The sequence below is a fragment of the Ruditapes philippinarum genome, unplaced genomic scaffold (assembly GCF_026571515.1).
Source record: "Ruditapes philippinarum isolate M1 unplaced genomic scaffold, ASM2657151v2 ctg2509_1_1_1_1, whole genome shotgun sequence".
Lineage (NCBI taxonomy): Eukaryota > Metazoa > Mollusca > Bivalvia > Venerida > Veneridae > Ruditapes > Ruditapes philippinarum.
Genome location: NW_026864529.1, coordinates 123,315 through 147,169, shown reverse-complemented (window position 1 = coordinate 147,169; position 23,855 = coordinate 123,315). Strand labels below are relative to the sequence as shown.

The 23,855-nt window shown below is 34.4% G+C and overlaps 1 protein-coding gene across 2 annotated transcripts in view; it reads left to right on the top strand.

Annotated features, from left to right (window-relative positions):
• Window positions 1–23,855, top strand: part of LOC132725955 (peptidyl-prolyl cis-trans isomerase E-like) — a 32,117-nt gene that overhangs the window by 6,207 nt on the left and 2,055 nt on the right. For both annotated transcript variants that reach the window (XM_060711183.1, XM_060711184.1), the window contains exons 8-10: window positions 133–212; window positions 5,492–5,597; window positions 18,244–18,319. In XM_060711183.1, coding sequence (XP_060567166.1) covers window positions 133–212; window positions 5,492–5,597; window positions 18,244–18,319 — 262 coding nt within the window. The remainder of the gene's footprint in view (window positions 1–132; window positions 213–5,491; window positions 5,598–18,243; window positions 18,320–23,855) is intronic.

Genomic DNA, 23,855 nt, shown 5'->3' with positions numbered 1-23,855 from the left:
TGGTTTCTTAGATAACATTGATTCCTTAGATGAAATTGATTCTTATTTGATCTTTGTATGAATAGCAAAATGACCCTTTATTTTCATGATCTTAAAATGTATATGATTGTTTTCAATGTTATATATTTTCAGAAAATTTCAGATGTTTATGTACACATGAGAAAGGGTTTGGTTACAAAGGCAGTTCATTCCACAGAGTTATACCTTCATTTGTATCCTTTGTAGTACGACTATATGAAGAATAGGGAGAGCATTTGTACTCACCCAGGCATCTGCATGGCCCTCACACTATGATTAAGTTTATGTGTGCAATTTTAGATCTCCATAAGAAAACAAAGTTTTGTAACATCTGTCTGTCTGTTTGTACTAACTTTGTCCAGTCAAAAATTCTTTCATTCCTTGATGGATTTAAAAATCAATTAATATGCATAAATGTGTTGGACTTAATGATGATGTATTTTGCACATGAATCAGGTCCCTAGCTCGAACGTCAAGTCACAGTGGTAGATCAAAATTAATGATGTGAATTATTATAAAAGTACACTGATGTTTGTGTCTGTTCAACAATTCTGTTATTCGTGGATGGATTAGAAAATTATAATGCATAAATGTGTGTGACATAATCACTATGTGCCATGTACATGAATCAGGTTCCCTATCTCAACATTCAAGTTAACACTTACATGCCAAATTCATGATCTGAATTTTTTCATAAAAATGGTCAAGTTCATACTTGAGTGTTAAAAAGTTCATGATATGATTGTGAATTGAAAGTCATGTCCAGTCCATGTATTTTTGGCATTCATTGACAGATTTTGTAATAATTTGGCTTAAATATATGGTTATCTAAAACAATTGTGATGATTTTGAAGCTTAAGGATCAATGTCACACTAGAACTTCTAAGGTTAAAAGTTTCATAAAAGTACATTGAGTGTTATAACCATTTATCAATTTTGTTATCCATGAATGGATTTTGAAATAACTAGGCATAATTCTGTGCCACATAAGGGAAAACTTGTCACACACAAACACCAGGTCAACTGTTTAAAAGGTGAAGGTTATACTTGAATGTCAAAGTAGTACATTAAAAGTTGTGTCTGGTCATATCTCTGTCATTCGTTCATTGATGCTTTTTGAAATAATTCGACTCACCAAGAATATGAGAAACTATTTGGTAATGTTCTATATTCTTATTACACTCTCTTTATAGTAACTATGCTTTTTATGCAATCAAGGGTCATGGTTCCTCTACTGGGCCCTGTTTGGTGGCATTTGTCAGTTTCAACGACAGTTCTTCTTCAACTTAAATTTTTTTACATTTTTTACTCTTATGCACTGAGAACAGTCATGCACCCTGTCCTACTGACAGCTCTTGTTACAATCATTTGTAAATTTATGATCTTGTTAACATACAGGAAGCTATTGGCAGGAATTGAAGTTATTGTTTTTGTACTAAACAATCCAAAAAAGGCAACTGCCCACACCCTCTGGCAAAAGAAAAAAAAGAAAAAATGCCCCAACCTACACCATGCTTGTCATACTGAAAGAAATCTCTGTATGGTTTGACAACTTATGTTGTAAACTTCCAACATCTAGATTGAGATTCTGTTGTCATTACATCAGTCTGATCAGATAGGAGCTCCCCTAACCAATTATATGTATATCAGAGAGTAAGCTAGCACCTCTAATGATTTATGATTGTTTTTATTCACAAATCACCAGTCATACCATAGATATGTGACTTTGCTGTGATTTATAGTATTTTGATTACCTCCCTTACACTAAGAAAGTTTTGAAAATTTGAAGAAAAAAAATGACGCTTTTTGTGTGCATAAAATGATTGCTGAAACCATAGTATAAACATATTTTTAAGAACGGGGTTATTTAGGCGAGAAGTGTAATAACTGCATTTTATTTAGGGCAAAGTCACCAAAAATATTTTCACTTTGCCCTATATTGATTGGAAATTCTAATCGCCCAAAGAATCTCTATGAAAAGTCCAATATGTATATTTCACTACTTGATAAAACTGCTTTGAGTCAGATTTAATCTTGTACTCCCTGGTGGGTACCGCATCTTTGCCCATTATAATCTAATTTGAAAATGTTTTATTTTGCACTGTAGGGCCACCTATCAACTGTTTCTGACACGGACCTTTCCAGTGTTTACAGTTTTATGTAAATTGGCTAACTTGTTATCCAGTTGCTACACTGGGATAATACATAGTCACTGGTTGACCTGGTTTGCACAAAAGAACACATGGTTATGTTTGTGATACTGTTTGTGAGCAGTTGACCTAGCAATAAATGGAAAATGTGTGGCTAAATGTTCTGCTACGAAATACCGGAAAGGTCCATTAAAGCGAAACTGGAAGTGTTGCTTTTTGTATTGGAGTGGAAGTTATTAGAATTTTTTTGTTTTCTAGTAAGTGTCTTTCAATGATATGAAAATCCACAGCTTTCTGCCTTGTGTTGAAAATATTTCTATATTTTACCCAATATTAAGCAATAAAAATGATAATTTCATGTTTTGACAAGTGAAGGTCGTCTGCTGAGATGTTATTGCCTGCTTGAAAAATTCTACTGAGGTCAAAAAAGCCTTCAATTTACATAAAGTAGATTTTTTTTTTCATTTTCATTTAGAAATGGTGTAACAAATATGCTCTAGGACGTTTTTGTTATTATAATTTCAGAGACAAAAGCTGAAAGTGAGATCTCTGTCCTCATTTGAGTAAATTTGAAATATTTTCTGAGGAAGGGAGAGTATTGTTAGATGTCCCCAGTGGTAACAAATTAAATAATATGACAGACAGTCTGTTTATATAAACTTGAAACAAATATGTTGTTAATGTTTAGACAGTTAATTAACCTTTTCCCTCATATAGACATGCTTTGATGGCTTTTTGCCTGATCCCCCCTTTTTTCGAGGCTTTAAACAGTAAAAAAATGTCCTATTTAGGCCCCAAACACTGTTTATTGTTCGAGATTATTGTACCATCAAAATGGTACATCAGGGGGTTGCCAGAAGGGGGATTTGCCCTCTTCTGTGAGGGGGGTTTTAAGGGGGGCAGCGGTCCCCCTCATCGCCAAGAAAATTTTGGACATGTGAAAGGCTAAAAATGGCCTCAGGGTAACTTAGTAACTGACGCTGAAAAGCCTTTTACCCTATCTCAATTCACTGAAGTTGCAGCACTTTGAAATCAGTTTTGATGGAAAAAACAATGTAAAATAGTGATTTTTAGCTCACCTGTCACAAAGTGACAGGGTGAGCTTTTGTGATCGCTTTTCGTCCGGCGTCCGTCCCTCGTCCATCCGTAAACTTTTACTTTATATGACATCTCCTCATAAACCACCAAGCCAATTTCATCCAAACTTCACAGGAATGTTCCTTTGGTGGTCACCTTTAAAAATTGTTCAAAGAATTTAATTCCATGCAGAACTCTGGTTGCCATGGCAACCGAAAGAAAAAACTTTAAATATCTTATTTTAAAAAACCATAAGAGCTAGAGCTTAGATATTTGGTATGAAACATCTTCTAGTGAGTGTCTACCAAGTTTGTTCAAATAAAAGCCCTGGGGTCAAAATTGGCCACGCCCTGGGGGGTCATTGATTTTCCCTATATTGCATATAGTAAAAATTTAAAAAATCTTCTTTAAAAGAACCCAAAGAGCTAGAGCTAAGATATTTAGCATGAAACATGTTCTAATGAGTGTCTACCAAGTTTGTTCAAATAAAAGCCCTGGGGTCAAAATTGGCCCTGCCCCGGGGGGTCATTGATTTTCCCTATATGCATATAGTAAAAACTTAAAAAATCTTGTTTCAAAGAACTCAAAGAGCTATGGCTAAGATATTGAGCATCAAACATGTTCTAATAGGTGTCTACCAAGTTTGTTCAAATAAAAGCCCTGGGGTCAAAATTGGCCCTGCCCCAGGGGGTCATTGATTTTCCCTATATGCATATAGTAAAAGCTTAAAAAATCTTCTTTTAAAGAACCAAAAGAGTTAGAGCTAAGATATTTAGCATGAAACATGTTCTAATAAGTGTCTACCAAGTTTGTTCAAATAAAAGCCCTGGGGTCAAAATTGGCCCCCCGGGGGTCATTGATTTTCCCTATATGCATATAGTAAAAACTTAAAAAATCTTGTTTCAAAGAACTCAAAGAGCTATGGCTAAGATATTGAGCATCAAACATGTTCTAATAGGTGTCTACCAAGTTTGTTCAAATAAAAGCTCTGGGGTCAAAATTGGCCCCGCCCAGGGGGTCATTGATTTTCTTTATATGTGTATAGCAAAAACTTAAAATCTTCTTTGAAAAAACCCAAATAGCTAGAGGCTAGATATTAAGCATGAAACATCTTCTAGTAAGTGTCTACAAAGATTGTTCAAAAATAAGCCCTGGGGTCAAAACTGGCCCGGCCCCAGGGGTGTCATTGTTTTTAACTATATGTGTATAGTAAAAACTTAAAAAAAAATCTTCTTTTAAAAAGCCCAATGAGCTAGAGCTTAGATGTTTAGCATGAAACATCTTCTTATGGGTGTCTACCAAGTTTGTGCAAATAAAAGCCCTTGGGTTAAATTGGCCCTGCAACGTTGGGGGGTTGGGGTTGGGGGGGCCTATATACAGGTGAGCGACCTCAGGGCCATTATGGCCCTCTTGTTAACAATTTTGAGACATTTCCCTGTTGCCATGGTAACAGGAAATTTAGAATTGAGCATGCTGTTACAGAGGCTAAGGTCCAGTCAACATTTGTGCCAAGTTTCATCAGTATTGAAGCATTTTTCATAGTTGCATAGCAGTTTGAACTTGTAACAAGAGGCTTTTCAATGAAAACGGCCATTTTTCACAATATTATGCAAATGGGGGTAAATTAGGTTAAAATAGTTAAGGATTTTTGAAAGTTATGTGTCGAAATGGACACCATACTTTACATTTCAAGGTTAACCTCTGTATCATAGCGCTCTCCCTTTGAGTACCCGTTTAAAACATGGTTGATTGACATAAATATCTCTTAGTCAAATCATTGACTTATTCTTTGAATCTATTGGAAAGCCAGACAAAGGAGTCTTAGGTTCAAAGGTCTATGGAGATGTGTTATATTAATTTGTAAGTTGGATGTTGTAAGTTTGAAACCCATGCTAATGTGGATTTTTTTCAGATTCATTACATATTTGAAATGTTCTCTTTTTACATGTAATACATTATATGCATGTGGTATTTGACATAAGGATGTTAAGATGCTTTCATGTCTTGATGATTGATGTCTGAAATATTTGATAAAGTTTATATGAGACCAATAAGCTTACAAGAAGTAAATGGGAACTTTACTCAGGTGCCAATTCATGCCTGAATATGCATATTCATTGAGGTCTTCTCCACATTTAAAGCTTAGACTTAAGATCCAACCACAAAATGAAATACCAAATTAGAATCCTTATTAACATCCAACTGATAATGAAATATCAATATTTGAATCCTTAACCATAGTACAGATGTGCCAAGGTGGAGATTTTACAAACCATAATGGAACAGGTGGAAAATCTATATATGGTTCTAAATTTGAAGATGAAAACTTTACTTTGAAACACACAGGACCAGGTATTATTCATTTACAATGAACATTTATTTAGCACATTAGGTTTTCTATTAGGTAGAATGCATCTATTTTTATTATGCCCCCGCCATATAATGGCCGGGGCATATAGTGTTACCCTGTTCTGTCATTCCGTCATCATCAGTTTCCCTTCATTATTTTAGTAACAGTTGCACACATTCAACTCAAATTTGACATATGGATATTTCATGAGAAAATACAGGTCAAGTTCGAATTTGGTCATGGTTGGATGATTTTTGGCAGAGTTATGCCCCTTTTACTTTGAAAATAGTATGAAATTTTCAGTTTCCATTCATTATCTCCCCAACGGTACAACACATTCAACTCAAACTTGACATATGGATATGTCATGAGAAAATACAGGTCAAGTAAGAATTTGGTCATGGTTCTATGATTTTTGGCAGAGTTATGCCCTTTTCTCTTTGAAAATAATATGAAATTTACAGTTTCTGTTCATTATCTCCCCAACAGTGTTACATATTCAACTCAAATTTGACATATGGATATGTGAAAGGAATGCGCAGGTCAAGTTGGAATTTGGTCATGGTTCGATGATTTTTTGGCAAGAGTTATGCCCTTTCACTTTGAAAATAATATGAAATTTTCAGTTTCCGTTTATTATCTCCTCTAGGGTATTACCAGGCCTCGACACTAACTTTTTTAGCAGGTGGTACGCCGGACCACTAGATTTGAAAGTTAGGTGGTCCTTCCAGAAGTCAGGTGGTCAGTTATCATTATTATATCATTTTACTGCAAATGTAGAAAGAAATGTTTATACTTTATGACAAAGATGTATTATTAACCTTTAAAGAAAACAGATATTTTTAGATATATATTTTTCATCTATTCAGAAAAGGAGAGCAAGTCAGTAGGTATTTTATCGTAGAGTTGTTTATTTGTTTTTATCTCAGTTAACAATACACAGCAGAGCTCTTATTTATGTTAAATTTTATATTAAAGTTTCTCCCCCAAGTCCAGTTAGGGAACAGTGAAGCCATTTGTGTCTGTTATTTTCTTACTGTTATTCAAATATTCATTGCTGATACGTGGTACGTCTTATAATCATGATAATTACATAGCATTTTAATAGATTAACATTTTAATGGAACTAATAAATTATCTTATTCTCGCTTTGAAAACAAGGAAATATCTAAATTATTAAAATAATGACAACGTTATTATTTACTATAACTTATCTTATTTTTCTCACAGATTTATAATACAGAATTTTACCTCCTTGTTGCTTGTTGGTTGATATTCATTTTTGATATTGGGTATTTTTAACCTATCAAAATTATTTTAACTCTAGAAGAAACAGATCTCTTATCGTTAAACAGTTAAAATAAAGATAAATAGCATAGAATTACTAGATTTATTTTTCCAGTTCCTTTCGTTTGCTGCCGTTATTCAAGAATCTGAAATTTAAGTTTATCCAATATCATATAATTACCATCATCGGATACTCACGGTTGATTAACATGTAACATAACATAAATGTTAATGGTTCAGCCATAGTTATCAGACGATGCATAATTACTAGCACCATTTGAATGAATTTTATACCTAAATTAATATCACAAATTCTTAACTCTTTTAACTTGCATAAACAAACTTTTACCGACTTAAAATGAAAGTAATTGATGACTTAAGAACTTCTTTACCTAATCGGAGATTAATGAACCATATACATGTACATCAGACATAGATTTTAAACAAAGTTATATAACATGGTTTTGACCAAATCGCCATTCTCCCAAATGAGCCTTGCATCAACCAGAAAATTCAAGTGGTCCGAGGGACCAGTGGGTTTTAAAAATAGGTGGTCCTTGCCAAAATCAAGTGGTCTCGGACCAACGGACCACCGCTAATGTCGAGGCCTGGTATTACACATTAAACTCAAATTTGACATATGGATACGTCAAAGAAATGCGCAGGTCAAGTTTGAATTTTGTCATGGTTTGATGAATGTTATGCCCCTTTAACTTTGAAAAAAAGTCCTAGTAAATGTATGTTTTTGTGCGCAACAACTTTCTTCAAAACTACTTAAGATATTTATTTACTTAACACTTTATATAATTTATAATGTCTTTGAGAGTATAACTGAAGGCCACTGTTCAAGGCCCAAAACTCTGGCACAGATTTTAAATTGTTTGTGAGCCTTTGTAAGCTTAGAAAATTCCTTTTAAAATTTTGCATGCAAACTTGACCTTCAAATCTACTGAAGATATTTATTTGAAACCTAATGCATGTATTTAAAGTAATAATCAAAGGTCAGTTTCCAAGATTTATAACTGGCATAGATTGTTAATCAATTTAGCCCTTTGTGAACATAGTAAATTCTTGGTTTAATTTTTGCATACAATATAAATAGTAAAACTTTAATTTCAGCCCTTTTTGTACATTTGGAAACTCTTCATTTAAGTTTTGCAATCAAAATCTATATACCTTCTCAAGGTTTTCTCTTGCAGTTCCATACATGTCTATGTGATCATAATTGAAGGTCACTTTCCAAATATTTTAAGGATGTCCTGTATTTGAGTAAAATCTTCCTCTGTTATTTTATACATTATCCAGGCTCTTGTTATACTATCAAGCAATGAGAATAGTGGATTGGGCTTAATTTCCTTTCAAAGTGACAGCTCTGTTAAGGTCATCAGAGCACAAAGTGCTCACCTCTAAGCATTTTTAGCTCACCTGTCACAAAGTGACAGGGTGAGCTTTTGTGATCGCTTTTCGTCCGGCGTCCATAAACTTTTACTTTTAATGACATCTCCTCATAAACCACTAAGCCAATTTCATCCAAACTTCACAGGAATGTTCCTTTGGTGGTTACCTTTGAAAATTGTTCAAAGAATTTAATTCCATGCAGAACTCTGGTTGCCATGGCAACCAAAAGAAAAAACTTCATATATCTTCTTCTAAAAACCCAAAGAGCTAGAGCTTAGATATTTGGCATGAAACATCTTCTAGTGACTGTCTACCAAGTTTGTTCAAATAAAAGCCCTGGGGTCAAAATTGGCCCCGCCCCAGGGGGTCATTGATTTGCCCTACAGTGTAACTTCTGAATGCTGGAACTTCTAAAATCCGAACATTTTTCAGGGTCCCGAAATTCCCCTTCTGTTTTCTATATAATAAATACCCCTGAATCTGGAACTTCTAAATTCTGAATTCTGAATTTTTCGGTAAAATTTAGGTTATATCAATTAAAATTTACTTCCCAAATCCGGAAATCGAAAAAAAGGTGTAAAGGAATATTATAATTGAGATTGTAAAACCTCCAAAATGTCAGTGTCTTCCAAAAATCTTAAAAATCTTAAAAATCTACTTTTAAAGAACCCAAAGAGCTAGAGCTAAGATATTTAGCATGAAACATGTTCTAATGGATGTCTACCTAGTTTGTTCAAATAAGAGCCCTGGGGTCAAAATTGGCCCCGCCCCGGATGTCATTGATTTTCCTTATATGTGTATAGCAAAAACTTAAAAATCTTCTTCGAAAAAACCTAAATAGCTAGAGTTTAGGGGATTTATTTATCAAAGCTTATCAAGGAAATAAAAGTGGAAGGAGCATACTTGTCTAGATTTATTTGAAGTATAACCAAAGTTCCCTAACACTGGGCATGTGAGAAAAAGATAGTTATGAGTCTGGTCTATAAACCTTAGGGAGGCTTTTGTTTGCTGAACTGGGGGGGGGGGCTTTTGTCCTACCTGTATTTTAATGGGGGGGGGGGCTTTTGTCCTATGTGTAAATTTCATGGGGGGGGATTTTGTCCACCTTGTCATTTTAGTAGGAGGGGGGGGGGGGCTTTTGTCCTACACTCAGAGTTTAGATATTAAGCATGAAACATTTTCTAGTAAGTGTCTACAAAGATTGTTCAAATAATAGCCCTGGGGTCAAAACTGGCCCTGCCCCATGGGTGTCATTGTTTTTAACTATATGTGTAAAGAAAAACTTAAAAAATCTTCTTTTAAAAAACCCAACAAGATAGACCTTATAGGTGTCTAATAGGTGTCTTCCAAGTTTGTTCAAATAAAAGCCCTGGGGTTCAAACTTGCCCCACTCCGGGGGCCTATATACAGGTGAGCGACTTCAGGGCCATTATGGCCCTCTTGTTGAAAATTGTCGATGTCAATTACCAAAACAGTAGCTTTTTTTCCCAATCAGTTTACCCCTTAATACAGGCTGTTTTATTTAGCAAGTGGCCGCGGCATATAGTAATACCCTGTTTCGTCATTTTGCCATGCTGTCATTCTGTCATCATCAGTTTCTGTTCATTATCTTGGTAAGAGTTGCACACATTCAACTCAAGTTTGACATATGGATACATCATAGGAATATGCTGGTCAAGTTCTAATTTGGTCATGCCACTTGAAGAAATTTTCAGTTTCCATTCATTATCTTCCCAACAGTTGTACACATTCAACAAAAAGTTTGCCATATGGATACATTAAAGAAATGCTCAGGTAAATTTCGAATTTGGTCATGGTTCAATGATTTTTGGCAGAGTTATGCCCCTTTAACTGAAGGATTCAGTTTCCTTTCATTATCTTCCCAACAGTTGTACACATTCTTGATTTCGTCTCAAATTTAACAAATGGATATGTCATTGGAATATGCAGGTCAAGTTTGAATTTGGTCATGGTTCGATGATTTTTAGTAGAGCAATGCCCCTTTAACTTAAAAAAATAAGAAATTTTCAGTTTCCGTTTATTTTCAGTTTCCGTTTATTATCTCCCCAATAGTTGTGCACATTCAACTCTTTGACTAATAGATACATCATGTGAATAAGCAGGTCAAGTTTGAATTTGATCATGGTTTGATGATTTTAGAAAATGTTATTCCTCTTGAACGTTCCCGCTATCTTACTTTTATATGTATAAGGTTGAAATTGCATGTGCAGGTATTTAACCCGAAAATACAAGTCAAAATCTAATTTTGTTTTGAGTTATCCTCCTTGAACTTAGAAAAAATTAGAAATTTTCAGTTTCTGCTCTAACTTTTGTAGAATTGTATAATCGAGGTTGACAGTGCATGTGGTGGTATTTTACCAGAAAATACAAGCTAAGTTCTAATTTGGTCATGGTCAGATTTTTAGCTCACCTGTCACAAAGTGACAGGGTGAGCTTTTGTGATCGCTTTTTGTCCGGCGTCCGTCCGTCCATCGTCCGTCCGTCCGTCCGTAAACTTTTGCTTTAAATGACATCTCCTCATAAACCACTGAGCCAATTTCATCCAAACTTCACAGGAACGTTCCTTTGGTGGTCACCTTTAAAAATTGTTCAAAGAATTTAATTCCATGCAGAACTCTGGTTGCCATGGCAACCGAAAGAAAAATCTTTAAATATCTTCTTTTAAAGAACCCTAAGAGCTAGAGCTTAGATATTTGGCATGAAACATCTTCTTATGAGTGTCTACCAAGTTTGTTCAAATAAAAGCCCTGGGGTCAAAATTGGCCCCGCCCCAGGGGGTCATTAATTTTCCCTATATGCATATAGTAAAAACTTAAAAAATCTTCTTTTAAAGAACCCAAAGAGCTAGAGCTAAGATATTTGGCATGAAACATCTTCTAGTGAGTGTCTACCAAGTTTGTTCAAATAAAAGCCCTGGGGTCAAAATTGGCCCCGCCCCAGGGGGTCATTAATTTTCCCTATATGCATATAGTAAAAACTTAAAAAATCTTCTTTTAAAGAACCCAAAGAGCTAGAGCTAAGATATTTGGCATGAAACATCTTCTAGTGAGTGTCTACCAAGTTTGTTCAAATAAAAGCCCTGGGGTCAAAATTGGCCCCGCCCCAGGGGTCATTGATTTTCCCTATATGCATATAGTAAAAACTTAAAAAATCTTCTTTTAAACAACCCTAAGAGCTAGAGCTTAGATATTTGTCATGAAACATCTTCTAGTGAATGTCTACCAAGTTTGTTCAAATAAAAGCCCTGGAGTCAAAATTGGCCCCGCCCAAAGGGGTCATTGATTTTCCCTATATGCATATAGTAAAAACTTAAAAAATCTTCTTTTAAAGAACCCAAAGAGCTAGAGCTAAGATATTTAGCATGAAACATCTTCTAATGAGTGTCTACCAAGTTTTTTCAAATAAAAGCCCTGAGGTCAAAATTGGCCCTGCCCATGGGGGTCATAGATTTTCCCTATATGCATATAGTAAAAACTTAAAAAATCTTCTTTTAAAGAACCCAAAGAGCTAGAGCTTAGATATTTGGCATGAAACATCTTCTAATGAGTGTCTACCAAGTTTTTTCAAATAAAAGCCCTGAGGTCAAAATTGGCCCTGCCCCAGGGGGTCATAGATTTTCCCTATATGCATATAGTAAAAACTTAAAAAATCTTCTTTTAAAGAACCCAAAGAGCTAGAGCTAAGATATTTGACATGAAACATCTTTTAGTGAGTGTCTTCCAAGTTTGTTCAAATAAAAGCCCTGGGGTCCAAATTGGCCCCGCTCCGGGGGGTCATTGATTTTCCCTATATGCATATAGTAAAAACTTAAAAAATCTTCTTTTAAAGAACCGTAAGAGCTAGAGCTTAGATATTTGGCATGAAACATCTTCTAGTGAATGTCTACCAAGTTTGTTCAAATAAAAGCCCTGGGGTCAAAATTGGCCCTGCCCCAGAGGGTCATTGATTTTCCCTATATGCATATAGTAAAAACTTAAAAAATTTTCTTTTAAAGAACCCAAAGAGCTAGAGCTAAGATATTTGGCATGAAACATGTTCTAATGGGTGTCTACCAAGTATGTTCAAATAAAAGCCCTGGGGGTCAAAACTGGCCCAGCCCCGGGGGTCATTGATTTTCCTTATATGTGTATAGCAAAAACTTAAAAAATCTTCTTTTAAAGAACCTTAAGAGCTAGAGCTTAGATATTTGGCATGAAACATCTTCTAGTCAATGTCTACCAAGTTTGTTCAAATAAAAGCCCTGGGGTCAAAATTGGCCCTGCCCCAGAGGGTCATTGACTTTCCCTATATGCATATAGTAAAAACTTAAAAAATCTTCTTTTAAAGAACCCAAAGAGCTAGAGCTAAGATATTTAGCATGAAACATGTTCTAATGGGTGTCTACCAAGTATGTTCAAATAAAAGCCCTGGGGTCAAAACTGGCCCCGCCCCGGGGGTCATTGATTTTCCTTATACAGTAAAATCTCTGAAAACTGGACCCTGTCTGGACTTTACCAAAAGTCTGGTTTTCAGAGGATTCCGGTTTCCAGAGCTTTTATACGTTTATTGATAATTATGATGTGTTTAATCAATGACTTTGTTTAATCATTTTGTATTTACTTTTCAACCCTTTTGTCTTACTCATATTTTAATTTCTATTTGCAATAAATGTCTTTAGTAATTTTATTATGAAAATCCATGAATATTTATAATTCAGAAAATCAGAAATTAAAACCCCACATTGTCTGAAATATATCATAATACCTTTTTCATTAGCTTTGAAATATGTAATTAATGGAAATTACTATTATTATTTTTGCATATAATTGATATCAAAACAAAGATAACAATAAGATCAAAATTTAAAGCAAAACTTGAATCATTTAAAAAAAAAAGTTTCCCGACTCTTTTTGACATATTATACTAAAAAAACATAGCACATTAAAAACATTTTTGAAAAATCATATCTATATGAGGAAAGACACAAATATGATTAAAGAGCTATAATTTAATTGACAATAAGAAATTAACGTGCACTGACAAGTGTTTTCACACCTGCATAGTTAAAAGGATATGACCATTTGCTGGTAATTGAATATGTCACCTGTTGAGATTATGTTCAGATCTACATTAAAGGACACAGAAAGTTGACACTTTAAATTGCTGTCCGGTTTTCAGAGGATTTTTTATGCATGTTTAGCATTAGAAATCATAGAAAATCGTCCGGTTTTCGGAATTCAGAGGTTCCGGTATTCAGAGGATTTTTTTCAATGAACATATAGGGAGAAAATACTGGACTTTTAAAATAGTCCGGTTTTCAGAGGATTCCGGTTTTCAGAGGGTCCGGTTTTCGGAGTTTTTACTGTATGTGTATAGCAAAAACTTAAAAATCTTCTTTTAAAAAACCCAAAGAGCTAGAGCTAAGATATTAAGCATGAAACATCTTTAAGTAAATATCTACAAAGTTTGTTCAAATAAAAGCCCGGGGGTCAAAACTGGCCCTGCCCCAGGGGTGTCATTGTTTTTAACTATATGTGTATAGTAAAAACTTAAAAATCTTCTTTTAAAAAACCCAATGAGCTAGAACTTAGATGTTCAGCATGTAACATCTTCTTATGGGTGTCTACCAAGTTTGTTCAAATAAACAAATAAAAGGCCTTAGGTAAAAATTGGCCGGGGGGGGGGGGCTATATACAGGTGAGCGACCTCAGGGCCATCATGGCCCTCTTGTTTTTACAGTTATCCCCCTTGAACTTGGGGGGAAAAAAAATTCACAATATCTAATCATTATCTTGGCTACAAAATTTAATATGTAATTTGCAAAAGGTTAACACTGAATTATAGTTTAAGGGCCTTGAACTTTGTATAAAAATGGTTTGTATAAGCATTGAATAGTTTAAGGGCCTTGAATTTAGAACAAAAAAATGGTTTGTGCAAACAAATTTGGAACTAGATATTATAACAATTGAAATTTTGGCTGCATGTGTTCTTGTTTTTTAAAAGCCTGTTAACAAAGATATTGTGTAAAATACTAAACATAGTACATACATACCTACATACTGTACATACATAGTTTCAGTCAATTTAAGCCCACAATATGTTATTTATGCATTTTATTTGAAATTATGTGGTGTTAAATTTAGAATATTTAAAAATCTGTTTTCTGACCTTGGGCCATTAAAGGAATGTTTTGAAAGCTTATATGTGTATATGTGCACTTGATGATAAAATCTTTAAATCCATATTGACATAGTAAGGTAATCTTCTCCATTTACCTAATAATGCACACCTGATTTAATATCTGTGCAGATAAACAAGTTTCAAGTACTCGTGTATGTATATTATTTAGCATGAATGTTATTATGTCTCCCAAAATTTTTGGGAGTCATATTGTTTTTGCCATTGCCATCTGTCTGTCCGGGCTATTTAAGTGAAGATTTTAAGGTGCCATAATGTAACTGTAAACAGAACAGAAGAGAACTATAGAGTTCATTCCGTAACAATAGAATAAGATGCCATGGCCCTCTATTAAACAAAAGAAAGTAACAAAAGAAATGGCTGCTTAGTCCATTTAAGTTGTATGTCCGTCCGTTTCTATGTCTGTCCCCATTAAGCTTGTTAGGCCTTTACAGATAAGATCAGAACCATGCCTAGTTGTGCACATCACTGGCACTTTCTGCTTGGCTGCACAAAATGGCCGCCAGAGCTGAAAATCGGAAAATCACAGACCAAACTACTGGTAGGATTACAATCAAACCTCAAGTGATCAGAACCATCCCTAGCTGTGCACGTTGTCAGCACGTTCTGCTCCCCTGCATATAATGGCCGCCATTTTTAAAAATGTAAAATTCTTGATCGTCCTTCACAGGTCAAACTACTGGTTTGATTTCAACCAAACTTTATAGGAGTGATAAGTACCATCCCTAGTTGTGACAACACCACAATGTTCTGCTTTGCTGTACAAAATGGCCGCCAGAGGTAAAAAATATGAAAAATCTTGTCCGGCCTACACCGTGAGGTCAAAGTACTTGTGGGATTTTAACCAAACTTTACAGGAGCGTTCAAGACCATACCTTGTTGTGCACATCACCAGCACGTTATGCTTCGTTACACAAAATGGCTGCCAGAGCTGAAAATAGAAAAATCTTGTCCGGCTTTCACAGGTCAAACTACTGTTTGGATTTCAGCCAAACTTTAAAGAAGTGATTAGTATTATCCTTAGTTGTGCACATCACCAGCATGTTCTGCTTTACAGCACAAAATGGCTGCCAGAGCTAAAAATAGAAAAATCTTGTCCGGCCTTTACAGGTCAAAACTACTGTTAGGATTTCAAACAAACTTTACAGGAGTGGTCAGTACCATCCCTAGTTATGCACATCACCAGCACGTTACGCTTTCCTGCACAAAATGGCCACCTGAGTTAAATTTAGAAAAAAATCTTGTCCGGCTTTCACAGGTCAAACTACTGTTGGGATATCAACCAAACTTTCCAGGACTGATCAGTACCATCCCTAGATGTGCACATCACTGGCATATTCTGCTTCGCTACACAAAATGGCCACTAGAGCTAAAAATAGATAAATTTTGTCCTGCTTTCTCAGGTCAAGCTACTGGTAGGATTTCAATAAAACTTTGCATGAGTGAACATTACCATCCTTTGTTGTGCATATTACCAGCATGTTCTGCTTTGCCACACAAAATGGCTGCCAGAGCTAAAAAATAGAAAAATCGTGTCCAGCTAACACAGGTCAAACTGCTTAACGGATATTTCCACCAAAATTTACAGTAGTTCAGTACCATCCGTAGTTGTGAATATCACAGCATGTTCTGCTTTGCTGCACAAAATGTCCGTCAGAGCTATAAATAGAAAAATCTTGTCCGGCTTTCACAGTCAAGCTACTGGTGTAATTTCAATGAAACTTCACATGAGTGACCATACATAGTTTTGGGAGACATGCCCCTTAAGAGAATTGGGTCATGACCATGTTTCTTCATATGACACCAGCACTGGTTGGCCCCAGGAAGCAACTCGAAAGTAATTGATATAAGTTGCAAGAAACTGTTTTGCAATCAAGCTTAAATAGATATGTTTAAACCAATATTAGAATACAAAAAATTAACTACAAACAGTATAATAATAATGATAATGATGATGATAATAATAATAATAATAAAATCTTCATTTATAGTAGGTATCATACAAAGTTTACACAGTAAGTAGGTATACTTATTTTCAGTATGGCCTTCTGATTTAACAATAAGTAAGAAAAAAATATAGATCTATACAAAATTTAAAATCTTTTTGTATAAACAAATTTTTTGGATTGTAAAGGTTAGGTATTTTCATTCATTCACATTCATTCATTCATCAGACTGACACTAAAATTAATTATAGTAATTATAGATAAATTTGTAATGATTAAAAAAAAAAGAAGAAAAAAAAGGGATGATATCAACATTTACAACAATCAAAATATAAAGTGGTCAATTTTCATCATTTATCTAGCTGTAAACTTAGAAAATAAATTTTACAGTTGTTTTTGAAAGATTGTTAAGTCGAACATTGTTTGATAGTAATAGGAAATTTATTCCAAACGTCAATACTGAAATAAGAAAAAAATCCTTTAAATAATCAGTATGAGGTATACTTTTCAGAACAAGATCCTTATGAGCGATTGAGCGTAAATTATGTAATTCATTGTGAGAGAAACTAAAACATTTCACTCATATAATTATTATAACGGTGCCAGATTGTTTAAAGATTTATACACCATAACTGCTGTGTGGTATAAAGCCTGGTTTGTAATACATGCAGTGTTGTAATGATTTAGATTTAAAACCTGAAATGTTTTTCTAATTTCAAAGTTTGAGATTGGAAAAGAAAACATGTTTCCACATCTAGAAGTTTACAGCTTTAATAACCCACTTAAACAATAATTGTTTATAGCATATCCGGTTGAATTCTTCTGTATAATAAATTATACATATAGATCTAATATGACTAGGTAAAAAATTGTTAATTTGTTGAATTTAACAAGTTATACAGCCTTTTAAATATATTGACAAGTTCTTTACATTATGTGCTGAATAATAATTTATGTAGTTAAGTATTGTTTGTTTTGTTATGATTTTGTGTAAGTTTCCTGCTGTGAAAATTGACATGAAAAAAGGGGCCTTGGTTTAAATATTTAAACTAAAAAAGATTGTTGACATTAATGAGATAGATTGTAAGCTGGCTTGTGAATATAGTTGTCTAAGTTAAATACTGGAGTTTTTTTTATCTTAGTTTTTATTTAAAATTTACTAAATGAAAATAGAATTTTTTTACACCTTTCCTTGACCTAAAACAAATTGTTGAATGATCATCATCCTGAGTGTAGCATCCTGAGACTCATGTGTTCAATTGTCTTAATTTGCTGTAACAAATTTGATATTTCAAGTTAAAGAGAAATCTCACAACTTGTTTAATCTTTTCTTCTTTTCCTTTGTAAAAAAAGTAAAATTTCCGGTTTTGGGCCTAACACATTAAAGGCATCATCATGTTTAATTTTAAATTGATAGGGCTTTAGTTAAAAATATATTAATTTAATAGTCTAAACTTCAATGATTTCGATCCCCTGGAGATGCTTTGGTAATTTAGCACAGAGAAAGGTAGTCTAGTACTGGTGTAACTCTCCAGGAACGATGGTTAGAAAACTACCCGCCTATATGACTGAAATACTGTTTGGGAAAAGGCGTAAAAAATGAAACAAACAAACAAAGAAACTTCCTATATCATTGCATTTCTACAACATCATCAAAAGATTAAAGGTCAATGTGACCTTTACTTCAATTATCATTTTATTTTTTGAAAATGTGCTGTTTTGTATCTATACTGAGAAAAGTAGACTGTTGAGTATGTGTTTGTTTGTTTGTTTTTGCTTCTCTCGATTATAAACATTGATTTATTACTTTATATGACAGGTACAATGTCAATGGCAAATTCAGGACCAAATACAAATGGGTCACAGTTTTTTATATGTACAGAGAAAACTGACTGGTAAGTGTATGTTTATCTGCTATATCTACATTTGTAGATTAGATAAGATTTTCAGGCTGCCCAGCGTCCCTAAAATTCCTAAAAAATCCTATTTTTTTTCATTTTGGCTGAAATTCCTTTAAAAAAATTCAAAGGGAATTCTTAAAAGTGCCCTATTATTTTACATAAATTCCTATTTTTTAATCTTTTGTTATAACATATCACGAAACAACTATTTTTCAATCACAACCTAAATTTGAACATAGCCAGTGGCGCTGATGTCATGTCTGACTAAATTGCCTATAGTCACATGTTGTATGTACTACAGCTCCTGCAGAAATGCCATTCTTGATTAATTGCCAGATGTTACCAGAATAACAATAAGAAACTGTTTGTTTTAAATGGAACAATGAAAATTGTCTGCATTTGACTATATCATAATAGTAACTTGTCTAAAATAGGTTTAAAAAAACCCAAGCAAGTTAAATTTTTTAGTGGCCATTTACCTCTGTCTTAGGTGTATTTAAAGCAACTATTTATGAGGTACCACTAAATTACTTCAGACTGTATGTGGGGGTCCTTTTTTGATAAAATCTAAATTTATGATCAAGTTATTTTCAGGTGATGACTGTAGAATAGATATTTTGTAAGTGATACAAGCTAGCAGATCTAGACAAGTTTCCATATAATGATATTAGTAATATTATAAAGTGGGTAAGGTAAACTGGCTGTAATGATTGGATTCTTTACCATTTTGCACCCCAGTTAAGTGTTTTTTAAAATCTGGAAAAAAAGAAAACAACTAAAAATCGTTGAATAGATTGACACTGTTGTGAAGTTTTTCTAAAAATTTTAGTAGCCCTGAGTTATCTTTAAAGAATTCTTTAGTGATGAATACCCTGCTGTTTGAATTTACGTTAAAACATTTCATGGAATGACCTGAGTGGGTCATATCGTTCTTATTGTTTTTTTAAGAAAGATCAAAGCTTGTTGAAAATGTACCAACCTTAAAATGAATAAATGTTGATAAGTGCATTTATAGCTAAAATAGATTTAAAGCATAATTTGCCCTTCCATTTACTATTGGCTAATAACAGTTCAACTACTTGGATATTGGTTGTTCCAGGACACTTATAACTTTGAGCATTTATCTGTGAGCTACTTTTGTGTCAAATATGCAAAGTTGAGTCTATATCATGGTCTTTTGGGGCCATCATTAAGTTATAAAATTCCAAATTTTAGCCCTAAAATTTCTTTTACTTACCCTAAAATTCCTATTTTAGCCCTAAAATTTCTTAAATATTGCCCTAAAATTTGCCCTAATTTTTTGTCAGAAGGAAAGCCTGGATTTTGTTTATAGAATGAATGATTATATTAAATGATAAATGATATTTGTTTATATCTACCAGTATGTAATATAGAGGTTTGTTTTACTAAGTAAACACCAGCTGTTATGTGTTTTGATGATTGTGGTAGATACAAGTTAAAATATAACAACTGGTGTTCAGAAGTTTATGATTGTACATGTGGGAAAACGGAGGAAGTTTTTTTTATCATGATACATATTTATCATACATTAAAAATTATTATACATTGATGATTATCATACATTGATAATTGTCATGCTCTGATAATTATCATGCAATGATAATTATCATACATTAGTAATTATCGTACATTAATAATGATCATACATTGATAATTACCATACATGAATGCTTGGCTTATTTATCACAAAGTAAATTTTTCATGATATAAGTTATTTGACTAAAATAACATTATCATTAATATTTTTGTCATCTTTTGTTATTTGCCCGGGACATAACTCTGAAACTACAAGAGAAATTAACAAGAAGCTTTGTAGGTTGACAGATCTCATTGAGTAGAAGTGTGGAGTATAAGAAATGTTACTCTGCCTTGCTTAATTTTGGAGTTTTGCCCTTCGTTCATTTTTAGCTCAACTCTTTTTTACCATCCCCAAACTTAAACCTTGATCATAACTTTATTAAAGGCGGCGGGGGATATAGAAATAGTCTCCGTCCGTCCGACCGTCCGTCCGACATTTTTGTCCGGAGCATATCTCTAAAAGTATTTGAGTTATCAACTTGAAACTTCATAGGTGGATAGACCTCATTGAGGAGGAGTGCAGTGCACAAGAATGATAACTCTACCTTGCATGATTTTTGAGTTATTGCCCTTTTTTCAAAATTGATTTTTGTCCAGAGCATAACTCCAAAAGCCTATGAGATATCAACATGAAACTTCATAGGTGCATAGATCTCACTCAGGAGGTGTGCACTGCACAAGAATGATAACTCTACCTTTCATAATTTTTGAGTTATTGCCCTTTGTTATTTTTCATACTTAATTTTTCACCTGAGTGGAGCATAACTCAAAAAGTGTTTGAGATATCAACATGAAATGTCATAGGTGGATAGATCTTATTGAGGAGGAATGTTGTGCGCAAGACTGATAACTCTTCCCTTTACAATTTTTATACGCCTGTTTGAAAAACGGGACGTATTATGGGAAGGCCCCTGGCGGGTGGGCGGCGACCAATTTTGTCCGGAGCATATCTCCTACATGTATGGACGGATTTTAATGAAACCTCATAGAAATGTTCACCACTATGAGGAGCAGTGTCGCGCACATGAACCAGGTCTCTAGGTCAAAGGTCAAGGTCACACTTAGAGCTCATTGAAAAATGCTTGTCCGGAGCAAAACTTCCACATGTATAGAGGGATTTCAATATTACTTGGCACAAATGTTCACCATTGTGAGGCGGAGTGTCGCGCGCAAGATTCAGGTCCTTGCGGTCAAGGTCACACATAGAGGTCAAAGTTCAGATAAAAATATGAAGATGTGTATATGGACCATTTAGTCATCATTTATTGAGGGATTGTAACACAAATGGTCATTATCAAGACTATGGCTGTGATACATATAATTTAGGTCAATATATACAAGGTCAAGGTCACTAAAGATGATGAAATATCCAGATTTTGTCCGGAGCATATCTCCTACACGCATGGAGGGATTTTAATGAAATTTCATAGAAATGTTCACCATTATGAGAAGCCATGTGACGCACATAAACTAGGTATCTAGGTCAAAGGTCAAGGTCACACTTAGAGCTCATTGAAAAACGCTTTTCCGGAGCAAAACTTCCACATGCATAGAGGGATTTCAAAATAACTTGGCACAAATGTTCACCATTGTGAGGCGGAGTGTCGCGCACAAAATTCAGGTCCCTGCAGCCAAGGTCAAAGTCACACATAGAGGTCAAAGTTTAGATAAAAATATGAAGATGTGTATAGGGACGATTTAATCATCATTTATTGAGGGATTGTAACACAAATGGTCATTATCATGACTACGGCTGTGACACATGTACTTTAGGTCAATATATGCAAGGTCAAGGTCACTAAAGATGGTGAAATATCCAGATTTTGTCTGGAGCATATCTCCTACATGTACATATCTCCTACATGTATGGAAGAATTTTTATAATACTTTATGGAAATGTTCACCACCATGATATGTATTGCTCCATGCATGATCCAGGTCTCCAGGTCAAAGGTCAAGGTCACACATAGAGCTCATTGAAAAATGCTTGTCCGGAGCAAAACTTCTACATTCATAGGGGGATTTCAATATAACTTGGCACAAATGTTCACCATTGTGAGGCTGAGTGTTGCACGCAAAATTCAGATCCCTGCGACCAAAGTCAAGGTTACACATAGAGGTCAAAGTTCAGATAAAAATTTGAAGATGTGTATAGGGACCATTTAGTCATCATTTATTGATGGATTGTAGCACAAATGGTAACTATCATGACTACAGGTGTGACACATTTAATTTAGGTTAATATTTGCAAGGTCAAGGTCACTGGAGATGATTAAATATCCAGATGTTGTCCGGAGCATATTTTCTACATGCATGGAGGAATTTTAATGTTACTTTATAGAATTGTTCACCACCATGAGACGTAGTGCCCTGCACATGAACCAAGTCTCTAGGTCAAAAGTGAAGGTCACAGTTAGAGCTCATAGAAAAACACTTGTCTGGAGCAAAACTTCTACATGCATAGAGGGATTTCAGTATAATTTGGCACAAATGTTCATCATTGTGAGGCTGAGTGCCGTGCATAAAATTCAGGTCCCTGCGACCAAGGTAAAGGTCACACATCCTGTGCATATCTTCCCTACTGATTTGTTTTAAGGTTCATTTAACAACACAGTGCCAAGAATAAAAACTTGCTTGCTAGATAATACTTATCCATTATGCCTCTATCTCCATCTAAAGCTTTCGTAAACGGGCGTATTTTGTGACTATGGCACCCTTGTTTAGTTATTGCCCTTTGTACTTTTTCATGCTATTTTGTCCAGAGCTTATCTCTAAAAGTATTTGAGGTGTCAACTTGAAAATTCAAAGGTGGATAGATCTCATTGAGGAGAAGTGCAGTGCTTAAGAATTTGATAACTCTACCCTGCATTATTTTTGAGTTATTGCCCTTTGTTATTTTTCAAAATTAATTTTTGTCCAGAGCATAACTCAAAAAGCCTTTGAGATATCAAAATGAAACTTCATAGGTGCATAGATCTCACTCAAGAGGTGTGCACTGCACAAGAATGATAACTCTACCTTTTATAATTTTTGAGTTATTGCCCTTTGTTATTTTTCATACATAATTTTTCACCCGAGTGGAGCATAACTCAAAAGTATTTGAGATGTCAACATGAAATGTCATAGGTGGATAGATTTTATTGAGGAGAAATTCTGTGCAAAATAATGATAACTCTTCCCTGTACAATTTTTTAGTTATTGCCCTTTGTTCTTTTTCATACTATTTTGTCCAGAGCTTATCTCAAAAAGTTTTTGAGGTATCAACTTGAAACTTCATAGGTGGATGGATCTCATTGAGGAAGAGTGCAGTGCACAATAACGATAACTCTACCCTGCATAATTGTTTAGTTATTGCCCTTTTTTATTTTTCAAAATTAATTTTTGTCCAGAGCATAACTCAAAAGGCCTTTCAGATATCATTATGAAACTTCATAGGTGCATAGATCTAACTCAGGAGGTGTGCAGTGCACAAGAAAAAAGAATGATAACTCTACCTTTTATAATTTTTGAGTTATTGCCCTTTGTTATTTTTCATACTTAATTTTTCAATTCAATTTTTTTCCCAAAAAGTATTTGAGGTATCAACTTGAAACTTCATACATGGATAGATTTTACTGAGGAGGTACGCAGCACACAAGAATGATAACCTACCCTGCATTATTTTTCAGTTATTGCCCTTTGTTATTTTCAGCCATCAGTATTCACATAGGTTTCAAATCTGTAATCACTATAGCCATCAGTTTTCATTACCAAAAGTACTCTGCTCTACTATATATACATTCTTCCAATGAGCAAACACATTCGGCGGGGGATGGCCATGTTGACTCATGGCTCTTGTAGCTTACTGTTTTGATCCAAATATCCTGGAAATTGGTCTAAAAATTTTTTGATGATTTCTAGGTCAAGTTCGAATATGGGTCACTTGGGATCA